The 12,838-nt window shown below is 44.8% G+C and overlaps 1 protein-coding gene and 1 long non-coding RNA gene across 51 annotated transcripts in view; one reads left to right on the top strand and one right to left on the bottom strand.

The window, feature by feature from the left end:
* Positions 1 to 1,915: 1,915 nt before the first annotated feature.
* LOC118372964 (collagen alpha-2(VIII) chain-like) overlaps positions 1,916 to 12,838 on the bottom strand; it is a 116,237-nt gene continuing 105,314 nt past the window's right edge. Inside the window, exons 3-7 of one of the 50 annotated variants that reach the window (XM_052469687.1) lie at positions 6,261 to 9,859; positions 5,877 to 6,196; positions 5,679 to 5,742; positions 5,487 to 5,614; positions 1,916 to 5,354 (exon numbers count right to left, since the gene is read on the bottom strand). In XM_052469687.1, the coding sequence (XP_052325647.1) occupies positions 7,953 to 9,859 (1,907 nt within the window). In that variant the 3' untranslated portion in view covers positions 1,916 to 5,354; positions 5,487 to 5,614; positions 5,679 to 5,742; positions 5,877 to 6,196; positions 6,261 to 7,952. Of the gene's footprint in view, positions 5,355 to 5,486; positions 5,743 to 5,876; positions 6,197 to 6,260; positions 9,860 to 12,838 lie in introns of all 50 variants that reach the window. The other 49 variants (XM_052469694.1, XM_052469691.1, XM_052469700.1 and 46 more) reach the window with 49 other exon arrangements.
* Positions 5,294 to 6,446, top strand: LOC127909258 (uncharacterized). Its single transcript, XR_008070512.1, has 3 exons — positions 5,294 to 5,434; positions 5,567 to 5,779; positions 6,298 to 6,446. It is a non-coding gene; the product is annotated as an uncharacterized LOC127909258 (long non-coding RNA).

Raw genomic sequence — 12,838 nt, 5'->3', positions numbered from 1 at the left:
GGTGTTTTTTTTACCCATGTGAATGTGACCAAAGACATGACTGAAACAGAATCCAACTTTTCCGCAATTCATGTATACAATTGATATATACAAATTAATGTGATTTTTGATGCTCTTTCTCACAGATTGATTGTGCAATGTACACACATGATTTCAATTGGTTACTGTGTGATATGGGGGATGCAGCCATCTTTATTTCCATTTATACTCCATGTGTAACTCTGTGTCGTTGTATGTATCGAACTGCTTTGCTTTATCTTGGCCAGGTCGCAATTGTAAATGAGAACTTGTTCTCAACTTGCCTACCTGGTTAAATAAAGGTGAAATAAATAAATAAAATTTGACATTATAAAGATAAACTTTTATAAACAATGGCAACACTGCCATGTTGATCTGAGCCTTGCTTTTGGGAAACCACATTATTGCCCAACTTTCATCTGTGGCAGATGCACCTGACTTCAATCCTGGACATTTGTCTACAGGCTGTTGCTTTCGCCTTAAAACTCAAACGCACCAATTTTGGTCCACCTAGTTAGATTACCTCCAGCCAAGCCTTGTCCTGTTTGACTAGCCATGTTCGAGTATAACAAACAGTCAAGCGATGACGTATTCGCTTGTTTTGTGTGATTGGCTATAGGAAATATTGGTCAGACACAGCCCATAGCTGGTTTTTCTTTATATGGCTTCATCATTGATTAATCTAATGTCATGTTATGAACAAAGGAAATATAATAGTAACACCATGTGTGAATATATGTATCCAATATGATAAATCATGTTATTCTCGGACATTATTCTCAATTAACGAAATAGGTCCTCTGGTTTGGTCCATATTACCTTTTAGTGAGACATAAACACCACCTAGTGGTCAATTGGACTGTCCCTTTATAATGGGGATTCTTATGAGAAACAGAACATTGAACAAAGCATTGTCATTGTCATTAAAATAATAAAGTAGCTTTTGACAAATGTGCCAACAATATATATTACACCCAAAACACCCATATCAACATAAAATGAGGTTGAGACCCAGACTCTTGACCAGATAGAGCCCAGGGCTGCGTTCAGTACAAAAAAAAAAAGAATTTCAACATTCAATGAAACGGAAACTGTTCTGAACGACCAGTTGAAAAACGGAGAGGGGTTTGGTTGTGGGTTGGGGAACGCTCCACTGCCATTTAAATACGTTGCTTCCAGTCACACCCACCAAAAGGAGGAAACATAACTCAAAGTATGTTGAAGAACATTTTGAGGAAACGTGTTGTTCAGTACAAACGGTCACGCAACATAGCAAACGTTTAATTGAACTGAACACCCTCGCAGATTGGTAAAAAAAAAAAAAACTACTATTAAAAAAATGGAATACATTTTATTTTATGTTTAGTATATTTTCTCTGTTGTAACAGATTACCCATTGAACTAGCTGATTTCACATAAACTCTTGAATTTTAGAAATGTACCAGTCCCCCACGCGGCCGTTTCCTTCTCCCACCGAAGGAGTGTGTACTGCTGCTACAGTAAGGGATACAGCTGATACAGACGCCCCCTGGTGGTGAGTAGTAGTAGTAGTAATCAAACAAACAAAAACATTGTGGGAGACAACGCGGATGTCTACATTTTGATTGTTATGCTCAGTCTAGTGGAGTCCTTACCAGACCATGGAACATTGATACCATCAGGTGGCTCTCTTCTAGATAAGACACCATACACATTACTGGTTATTCTCCAGAGTGACTTGAGGCCAATATCTTCATTGGTACAGTACATACCATTCTGAGAGCAAATTGGATAGCCTATGTACAGTATTTTATACTAAGCCCTAGACACAGTAAGCATACACTACTAATACTCCCTGTAACCAAATGTGATGTGTGTTTCACATGGATGTGGAATCTAGAAAAAATCAACACAGATATACAATAAAGTATTTATTGATTTGGTATCAATACAATCAAGTACTGTAGATTTTGTATAAGCAGACAAAACATTTTCAATCAAAAAGAGTGCATTTTATACCCATATTGCATAGAGGGCACACAATAGCCATGTATAAGACAAAGAAAATCCTATAGGTTGATACATTGTACATTACACAAAAAAAACATGTTTTTTTAAATCCACAAAAAGAATCCTTCATGAACAATGCTAGAATGCTAACTAGGTGTTCTAAATGATCTCGTTCAATGCTGTTAAATACCATTTATACCATCTAGGCTTCGGTGGGCGGTTTTGGCGTTACTGTTAAATTATCACAAATGTATAAAGACATCTTCATTAAGGTGATGTGCAAATTTAAATGCCCATTTGTATCTATCTCATTTGTATCTATCTCCAAACTATAACATCTATCTCCAAACTATAACAAACAAATATCCCTTAAAACCGAAGCAAGGCGTATTTTTTATAGTTTTTCTAATCATTGAGTAGAAAACAAGTCTAATCAGTTTATGATCAAGGCAGTACATTTGGGAAAAATTATTTGCACACACTGCAAGCTCTGAAACCAAGTGAAATTGTCTATGACAAGGAATAGACAAAAGGAGAGTAACAGTCTGTCTGACCACACCACTCAAAAATGGCTTTCCGAATGTCTGATATACAGTACATAACAAGAACAAGTCTTGAATTGACTAGTAGACTTACACAACAGTAATGATACACAAACTTTGCTTAAGGATGTTCAGGTTCTGATGAGAGGATTAGGGGCACCGAGACTAGTGAGAGTGCATTGGATAAACCTAAAACACTGAACGTGAGACACAAGGCTCAACTCAGTCAAAACCGATTACCGTTTCTCCAGAACATTTCAAAAACATCATTCTTTAGACACAGCTATACAGCAAGTGTATTAATATGTAGACAACAGAGCAATATCCCTACATTCATTATTCTTCTTATTTACCACAGGAACCTGGATAACCATTGTGAATGAATGTTGGCCTCAGGTTCTCAATCTGAATACAACTTCTACTCTTGGGTATTGTTACAGAAAGAGAACTTAAAATCTAGGAAAATAAATGGGTTCTACCTACCATTCTGCTATATCCACCATGAATAGCATCAGGGCAGTCTAAATGGTGTATTCTCACCATTGATGACCAATAGTAAATATATCTAATGATGGAAACATACTATATGATGCCCCTACATTGAACTTACAGCAAGGGAGTGTGATATACTGTATGATATAACCTTGAGCCCAAGGTCACTGGAAAATTAAGGTCTTCACGATAAACCTTCATGTTTTTATTCCAACATTACTGTCGTCTTACTTTGAATACATTTCCCACGTGTCTATTTGACATTTATCCTCTTTGCATGATGTGTAGCCCACTACTACTACCAAACCAAATCCTTCTCTTTGCGACATTGACCAAGCTATAGGACCATACATGTGCATTTAGGTAACCTTCATGATGTGTAGCCCACTACTACTACCAAACCAAATCCTTCTCTTTGCGACATTGACCAAGCTATAGGACCATACATGTGCATTTAGGTAACCTTCATGATGTGTAGCCCACTACTACTACCAAACCAAATCCTTCTCTTTGCGACATTGACCAAGCTATAGGACCATACATGTGCATTTAGGTAACCTTCATGATGTGTAGCCCACTACTACTACCAAACCAAATCCTTCTCTTTGCGACATTGACCAAGCTATAGGACCATACATGTGCATTTAGGTAACCTTCATGATGTGTAGCCCACTACTACTACCAAACCAAAACCTTCTCTTTGCGACATTGACCAAGCTATAGGACCATACATGTGCATTTAGGTAACCTTCATGATGTGTAGCCCACTACTACTACCAAACCAAAACCTTCTCTTTGCGACATTGACCAAGCTATAGGACCATACATGTGCATTTAGGTAACCTTCATGATGACACACATGTCCTATTTGAACCACATCAGATCTTCAATTCAAAACTGTGGTGGAGTATTAACTAGAAGTGCATGACTCAGAAAGCATGTTCCATGGTCTCTGCAGTTCATCTTTCACACAGGTAAAGTGTCAACGGCTGGGAGTTAAAAAAATAGATACAGACAGAAACACTGTACTGCACTAGGAGAACTCACATAGCAAACACCCTTCTCACCCTTGTCCCACCGTTTCTCCCAGAAATAACAGAGCCATGTTAACTGTTATGCAAGAACAATTTCACAACCACAGAGCCTCTCTCTCACTCCCTCCCTCCCTCCCTCCCTCCCTCTCTCTCTCTCTCTCTCTCTCTCTCTCTCTCTCTCTCTCTCTCTCTCTCTCTCTCTCTCTCTGTCTCTCTGTCTCTCTCTCTCATGACTTATTATGGAGATTCATGTATGGTCATTTCCAAAAGTTAACCTTTCATATCCTGTCACAGGACTTCCACTAGGAATATACTGTGGCAACATCAGATGTTCCATTTAACCAAGCAATGGACAAACCATTTTAGTTGCGGATGTATCTTTAGGTGGAAAATGAATGTATAGCCTTTTTGTTATACTGAGGCTTATGGAGGATTATACATTGTTACTGTACATTTATCATTACAATGAGATAACTGTAGCACCAAATACTGGGAGCGTTGTGTAAGATCATTTGAACTGCACCCAATGCACCCATTGGGTTTCATCTGAACCTTGAAAGGGTTACTCTGTAGAAACAGGTCGGATGGCCTTTAGCCAGTTGTAAATGTGATTTGTAGTTGTGATATGCTTTATAGTTTGTAGACAGAATGAGGCTTTTAATGTGAGCTATCCCTCAGAACGTTCACTCTAAATGTTAATGTGAAAGGTACTAGGGCTTTGATTGCTCGGCCGCAGCCATGGCGTTAGCGGACACAAGAAGCAGTGATGTCATCAATATGTGTGTGCCATAGAGCACGAAATGAGGGTGACACGGGAGCTGCAATGCAGGTAGTAAATGGGAATACCCACAGAATGGATCGATGCAGGGAAACATGACATTGATCCAAACGCATTTGGCCACAATTTCTGTCTATTAGCTGAATTAGCTGACGCAGAATGTGTTTATTAATATAATGATTAACTTACACATTTATTCATAGAAGTATTTATTTGTCTATTTAATGTGTTCTATATACAGTATTTATAATTCTTTAGGTTACTGGTTACTATTGATGCTTTTTTAAAGAAGAGGAGAACGGGGGAAAGCATGGTTACTCTTCCATGTTTAATACTGCTGTCTCTATGTGTCCCCTGCTTTGTGTGGATCTTACACAAGTTGGATAGAGCAATGACTTCTTATTGGTCAAGTCATAGCCATGATCCAAAACCGTCACCTTCTGGAATGACCAGCAATGACTTCTTATTGGTCAGGTCATAGCCATGATCCAAAACCGTCACCTTCTAGAATGACCAGCAATGACTCCTTATTGGTCAAGTCATAGCCATGATCCAAAACCGTCACCTTCTGGAATGACCAGGTCAATGACTTCTTAATTGGGTCAAGTCATAGCCATGATCCAAAACCGTCACCTTCTGGAATGACCAGCAATGACTTCTTATTGGTCAAGTCATAGCCATGATCCAAAACCGTCACCTTCTGGAATGACCAGCAATGACTTCTTATTGGTCAGGTCATAGCCATGATCCAAAACCGTCACCTTCTAGAATGACCAGCAATGACTCCTTATTGGTCAAGTCATAGCCATGATCCAAAACCGTCACCTTCTGGAATGACCAGCAATGACTTCTTATTGGTCAAGTCATAGCCATGATCCAAAACCGTCACCTTCTAGAATGACCAGCAGTGACTTCTTATTGGTCAAGTCAAAACCGTAGCCATGATCCAAAACCGTCACCTTCTGGAATGACCAGCAATGACTTCTTATTGGTCAGGTCATAGCCACGATCCAAAACCGTCACCTTCTGGAATGACCAGCAATGACTTCTTATTGGTCAGGTCATAGCCATGATCCAAAACCGTCACCTTCTGGAATGACCAGCAATGACTTCTTATTGGTCAAGTCATAGCCATGATCCAAAACCGTCACCTTCTGGAATGACCAGCAATGACTTCTTATTGGTCAAGTCATAGCCATGATCCAAAACCGTCACCTTCTGGAATGACCAGCAATGACTTCTTATTGGTCAAGTCATAGCCATGATCCAAAACCGTCACCTTCTGGAATGACCAGCAATGACTTCTTATTGGTCAGGTCATAGCCATGATCCAAAACCGTCACCTTCTAGAATGACCAGCAATGACTCCTTATTGGTCAAGTCATAGCCATGATCCAAAACCGTCACCTTCTGGAATGACCAGCAATGACTTCTTATTGGTCAGGTCATAGCCATGATCCAAAACCGTCACCTTCTGGAATGACCAGCAATGACTTCTTATTGGTCAAGTCATAGCCATGATCCAAAACCGTCACCTTCTAGAATGACCAGCAATGACTTCTTATTGGTCAAGTCATAGCCATGATCCAAAACCGTCACCTTCTAGAATGACCAGCAATGACTTCTTATTGGTCAAGTCATAGCCATGATCCAAAACCGTCACCTTCTGGAATGACCAGCAATGACTTCTTATTGGTCAAGTCATAGCCATGATCCAAAACCGTCACCTTCTAGAATGACCAGCAATGACTTCTTATTGGTCAAGTCATAGCCATGATCCAAAACCGTCACCTTCTAGAATGACCAGCAATGACTTCTTATTGGTCAAGTCATAGCCATGATCCAAAACCGTCACCTTCTAGAATGACCAGCAATGACTTCTTATTGGTCAAGTCATAGCCATGATCCAAAACCGTCACCTTCTAGAATGACCAGCAATGACCTCTTATTGGTCAAGTCATAGCCATGATCCAAAACCATAAAATTAGCACCCAACAGACAACTAGAAGTTGACTGTCAAAACATCAGAGCATACTGATAAACAATGATCCATCGATCCCTAGAACAGGTCATTTAAAAAACATTTTTTTAAGTAAAGTGAAAAGTATTGGATATTATTTCACGTCAGGAATTGTTTATTGAATATACACTTCATACTGTATGTGTAATGGTACATCTTTATGTGAAATATTGATTTAAATAGGAAGGACGCGCACACATAAGAAAATGGGAGGCTTTTGTGCAGGAAGTGACTGCAGCCAGGGGAACCAATCAGAGCCCCAGGGTCTGACGATTTCATCCTACTGATGTCAGAGCATTTGGGTAGGATGTGCAGTCACATGGGTAGGTCTAATGCTACATTCATAACCAAGTGGGAAGGTGGTATTTACCACATACGACTGGATAAAAAAAAAACACTTTAAAGCTCCTCTAACTGGTAATTACTAGTGGGAAACTCGTCTATCATCGCTGAGCTCTGACTTCTCCCACATGCTGACTTCCAACGTCACCTACTAAGGAAATTATAACAGTATTTATGACAGTTAAATGCAACAACAAAACATTATTTATAAAAAGCAAGCTATTAATATGGTTTTTAAACACCATAATATTTTACAAGCACGATAGCTGTTAGCCAATCGGCGTTTCTCAATGAGTTCAAAGAACGTGATTGCATCCAAATGGTATTTACCACCTTCCCAAATAGTTATGAACGCAGCATAATAAATGTTACTTAGACAAAGTAAGGCACTTAATAGTCCGAATCCAATAAACAACAACAATACAGACAACGATGACAAAATAATAATAATAATAATAACAATTATGACAATAATAATAATTATAATAATATAAGCTAAAAAAACAAACAAGTAAAAATAAAAAAACTGACATTTTAAAGAAAGAGATAAAAACAGAGCACAGCATGAAGTATCCTTCTCCTGCTTTTGAATTCTCCATCTTCTGTTCACAACGTCTTTTCCTGTCGTTGTTGATGTTGTTGATGATAACATTATACAGGTGGTGTTATTCTGGCTGCCGGTGTTTTGATACAGGGACATCAGAAGGCACCCTAGGTGATAGTTGACTAGCAGGCCATTATGTGGGACAGAGCAGGAACCCTGAGAAGGACGAGTGGATGTATTCGGTGGAGTAGAGCCCGTTAGCCTGATCCGAGGGCATCTGCATCCACACCTGGTCGTTCTCCTTCAGCTCAAGGACGGCGCTACCGGACGCCTGGTCCATGTAGCCCTTCTTGTACTCGTCGTAGGTGTATGTGGCTGGAACATAGTTCTTGTACAGTGCCACCCACAGACTGAATCCCTTTACGTGCACGTGGTAGGCAAAGTAGTAGACGCCAGACATGGGGCTGGTGAAGATACCGGTGGCAGGGTTGTAGGCATTCTGCCCGTTGTACAGGGTCCTGTCGAACTTGATGGGCGTCCCAGAGGGAGGGAAGGCTGTGGTGAGGATGGCGGTAAACGCGGGCGCCAGGGTGGCGGAGAGATCTGCACGGCCAAACTGTGGTTTTCCGTTCCTCCCGTCTGGTACCTCGTCCCCACCCAGCCCTGAATCCGTTAGCCCAGCCACCCCGGTTTGTCCGTTTCCTGCAGGGCCAGGGGGCCCGGGTGGCCCTGGAGGGCCGGGGTTGCCGTTGAGTCCAGAGTTGCCGGGCTTTCCTGGGGGACCTTGGGGACCTGGAACTCCTTTTTCTCCGAGCTTGCCCAGACCTGGAAGACCCGGCAGCCCAGGTTCGCCCTTCAGACCTGGGATACCCTGTGGCCCCATTGGCCCTGAAGGCCCCTGCAGACCGGGGATTCCAGACTGGCCTCTCGGTCCTGGAGACCCAACAAACCCAAGCTCCCCTTTTGGTCCAGGATTGCCTAACAGACCTGGATTTCCTGGCAGGCCTATGTGCCCTGCCTCGCCTTTGGGCCCAGGTTTTCCGATAGCCCCGTTAGGGCCCGGGAGCCCTTTGTCTCCAGGAATGCCTGGTTTTCCAGACATACCACCAGGACCCTGGTCCCCTCTGATCCCTGGCAGACCTGGATGCCCCTGTGGACCCAACTCTCCCTTCAGGCCAGGCATGCCGTGTTTTCCTGAAAGCCCCATGGGGCCCTGTATTCCCGGTGGTCCTGGCTGTCCATCTGGGCCCATGTCTCCTGGCTTTCCTGCCATCCCAGGCTCTCCCTTATCTCCACGGACGCCTGGTCCCCCGAAAAGGCCCTTGTCTCCCTTTGTCCCTGGTAGACCAGGTTTGCCATAGCCAGGAACTCCAGGAAACCCTGGAGAACCCCTCTGTCCTGGCTCACCTTTAGGCCCAAATGGACCGGGTCCTCCAGGCAATCCATCATTACCAGGCTTGCCCAATCCGACAGATCCTGGCTGGCCTTGCAGCCCTGGACCTCCAGCCTTCCCTGGCTCTCCTATTCCTCCTGGGAGCCCCTGGTCCCCTTTAGGCCCAGAAGGACCAGGAAGCCCGTCAAGTCCTGGTTTTCCCATGCCCTGATTACCAGCTGGCCCTGGGGGGCCCCTGAGCCCATTGGGGCCCCTGGTTCCTGGCAATCCAGGATTCCCATTGCCATTCTCTCCCTTGAGTCCACGCTCCCCAGGATTTCCAGGCCCACCTTTCTGTCCTGGTTCTCCACGAGACCCAGGTTGGCCACTCCCACCTGGAAGGCCAGGTTTGCCATTAAGAGACAGGCCAGCTGGGCCGGGGAGACCTGGTTGACCTGGAAGTCCTCTGGGGCCTGGTTCACCCCGGAGTCCAACCTCGCCATTATTCCCAGTCATCCCCTTAACTCCCCCTTTTCCTGGGAGACCCGGAAGTCCTGGCTTCCCAATGCCCGGAAAGCCTGGAGGTCCCTGAAGGCCAGGCTGGCCATTGAGACCTGGTTTCCCCAGCCCTGGTTTTCCCGGAAGTCCCGAGGGCCCAGTTGGGCCTCTTGGTCCAGGTTTTCCTTGGGGCCCTGGCTCGCCCTTTACGTCCATCATGGGTGGCATGTCTGTAGGAGAAAATGGAAGATCATGTGATTACCTGTTCATCCCCTTTCAAATCCTTTTTCTTACATTTTGAAAAATGAAACATTTCCAAGCATGTGTCCCAAATGACATCTCCAATGCTTCCCAAATTCCCTATATAGTGCTCTACATTTGACCAGGGCCCTAAGGTAAATAAGGTGCTGTTTGGGACATAGCCCCAGTTAGTTTTTTTTCTTTAGTCAGTGACTTGGCTCTGTAAATAGATGAGCAAAAGGTTTGTATATATGTCCTTAAGACAGCACTCAATAACCCTGGATTTGCAATAACCTATAATTGATTTTACACTTGATTGAAAGAGGCATTCGGTTCAAGTCACAGTAAACTGAATTGAAAAACCTACAGTGAATACTGTATAGATATGGTTCTACATTAGTGCCAGTGTGCATTTACATTGCCAAATTCATGCCATTGTCTAATTAGTTTTGTTTGTCAAGACAATGATGCAGGGAATTCAGGAACAGTACCCAGATTAGGTTCTCCTTTAGGGTGTGGAATATTGGACTAGCTGATCTAGTAGGAAGTTGGCTAAAGAAGAAAAACAACTGGAAGCGAGACCGAACAGTTTTTTTCAGACAAGCTTTGACCCACAGTAGCTTAGATCAACACTTGGTTTGGTATGAGGTTTAGGTAAACACCATTAAGTAGCCACCGGGACTTTAGAACTGGGCACGTGGATTTGACAACAACAATCATCCCATTCTTCTGTCCTGTCATTGTTGATGATACATTTGTATTTTGACTTACACTTATTAGAATAAAAAACATGAGCTGGCGCACACCCAGAACAATTATTTTGTGTGGAGGTACTGAATAACGGCAAATAAACTATAAACTATATGAAATAAAGAGAGTCACACACTCCATATATAAACTCCCACCCTGAAGACGACACAGTGATGCCGAAATGTTGGTGATTTACCCAATAAATAACTGGGACTTTATATATGGAGTGTGCGATTCTCTTGATTTTTTTATAGTTTATGACATACACTTATTAAACATCATCAAAATAAAGTAGATAGGAATTTCTGTTGATTTGCTGGCAATTTTGTACTTAAATTAACTTAAATACAGGCAATAACTATTGAGCAATACTGAAGTGTCTTGATTTTCCACTTATTGCATTTGTGGAAGAGGTAATACCAATGCAATTTAGTTTCATGGCCAATAGGTGGTGGTAGCTGCATGCCATTTACACAAGCCATAGAAAGACAGCAAGACGTGTGAATCCAGAATAGAATAGATGTGTGTCCAGAATGGCTGATGTATGCTACCACTTGTTGATCCCATCCATCATTGAACTCTAAAACCAGGGTATAGGCCTCGTTTATGCTGGCATAGGATCCATCTCATGTCAAACTTCAGGTAAAGTATCTTCATAGACATTGGAATGGACAAAGGTAGCCAACATCATAGATTAATGGACATAGGAATCATAGGAGATGATTGTGAACAACAGGAAAAGGAGGAGCGAGCCACGCCCCCATTCTCATCGACAGGGCTGTAGTGGAGCGAGCCACGCCCCCATTCTCATCGACAGGGCTGTAGTGGAGCGAGCCACGCCCCCATTCTCATCGACAGGGCTGTAGTGGAGCGAGCTACGCCCCCATTCTCATCGACAGGGCTGTAGTGGAGCGAGCCACGCCCCCATTCTCATCGACAGGGCTGTAGTGGAGCGAGCCACGCCCCCATTCTCATCGACAGGGCTGTAGTGGAGCGAGCCACGCCCCATTCTCATCGACAGGGCTGTAGTGGAGCAGGGCTGTAGTGGAGCGAGCCTGTAGTGGAGCGAGCCACGCCCCCATTCTCATCGCCTGTAGTGGAGCCCCCCATTCTCATCGACAGGGCTGTAGTGGAGCGAGCCACGCCCCCATTCTCATCGACAGGGCTGTAGTGGAGCGAGCCACCATTCTCATCGCCCCCATTCTCATCGACAGGGCTGTAGTGGAGCGAGCCACGCCCCCATTCTCATCGACAGGGCTGTAGTGGAGCGAGCCACGCCCCCATTCTCATCGACAGGGCTGTAGTGGAGCGAGCCACGCCCCCATTCTCATCGACAGGGCTGTAGTGGAGCGAGCCACGCCCCCATTCTCATCGACAGGGCTGTAGTGGAGCGAGCCACGCCCCCATTCTCATCGACAGGGCTGTAGTGGAGCGAGCCACGCCCCCATTCTCATCGGCAGGGCTGTAGTGGAGCGAGCCACGCCCCCATTCTCATCGACAGGGCTGTAGTGGAGCGAGCCACGCCCCCATTCTCATCGGCAGGGCTGTAGTGGAGCGAGCCACGCCCCCATTCTCATCGGCAGGGCTGTAGTGGAGCCACGCCCCATTCTCATCGCCACGCCCCCCCATTCTCATCGACAGGGCTGTAGTGGAGCGAGCCCCATTCTCATCGACAGGGCTGTAGTGGAGCGAGCCACGCCACCATTCTCATCGACTGTAGGGCTGTAGTGGAGCGAGCCACGCCCCCATTCTCATCGACAGGGCTGTAGTGGAGCGAGCCACGCCCCCTCATTCTCATCGGCAGGGCTGTAGTGGAGCGAGCCACGCCCCCATTCTCATCGGCAGGGCTGTAGTGGAGCGAGCCACGCCCCCATTCTCATCGGCAGGGCTGTAGTGGACGCCCCCATTCTCATCGAGCCACGCCCCCATTCTCATCGACAGGGCTGTAGTGGAGCGAGCCACGCCCCCATTCTCATCGACAGGGCTGTAGTGGAGAGCCACGCCCCATTCTCATCGGCAGGGCTGTAGTGGAGCGCCCGCCCCATTCTCATCGGCAGGGCTGTAGTGGAGCGAGCCACGCCCCCATTCTCATCGACAGGGCTGTAGTGGAGCGAGCCACGGCCCCATTCTCATCGACAGGGCTGTAGTGGAACAGGTTGAGAGCTCCAAGTTCCTTGGTGTCCACATCACCAAAAAGCCTATTCCCCCACAGGAAACTA

This window comes from Oncorhynchus keta, chromosome 19, assembly GCF_023373465.1.
Source record: "Oncorhynchus keta strain PuntledgeMale-10-30-2019 chromosome 19, Oket_V2, whole genome shotgun sequence".
Taxonomy (NCBI): domain Eukaryota; kingdom Metazoa; phylum Chordata; class Actinopteri; order Salmoniformes; family Salmonidae; genus Oncorhynchus; species Oncorhynchus keta.
Note: the sequence above shows the minus strand (reverse complement) of the source record. Positions and strands in the feature narration are given on the sequence as shown.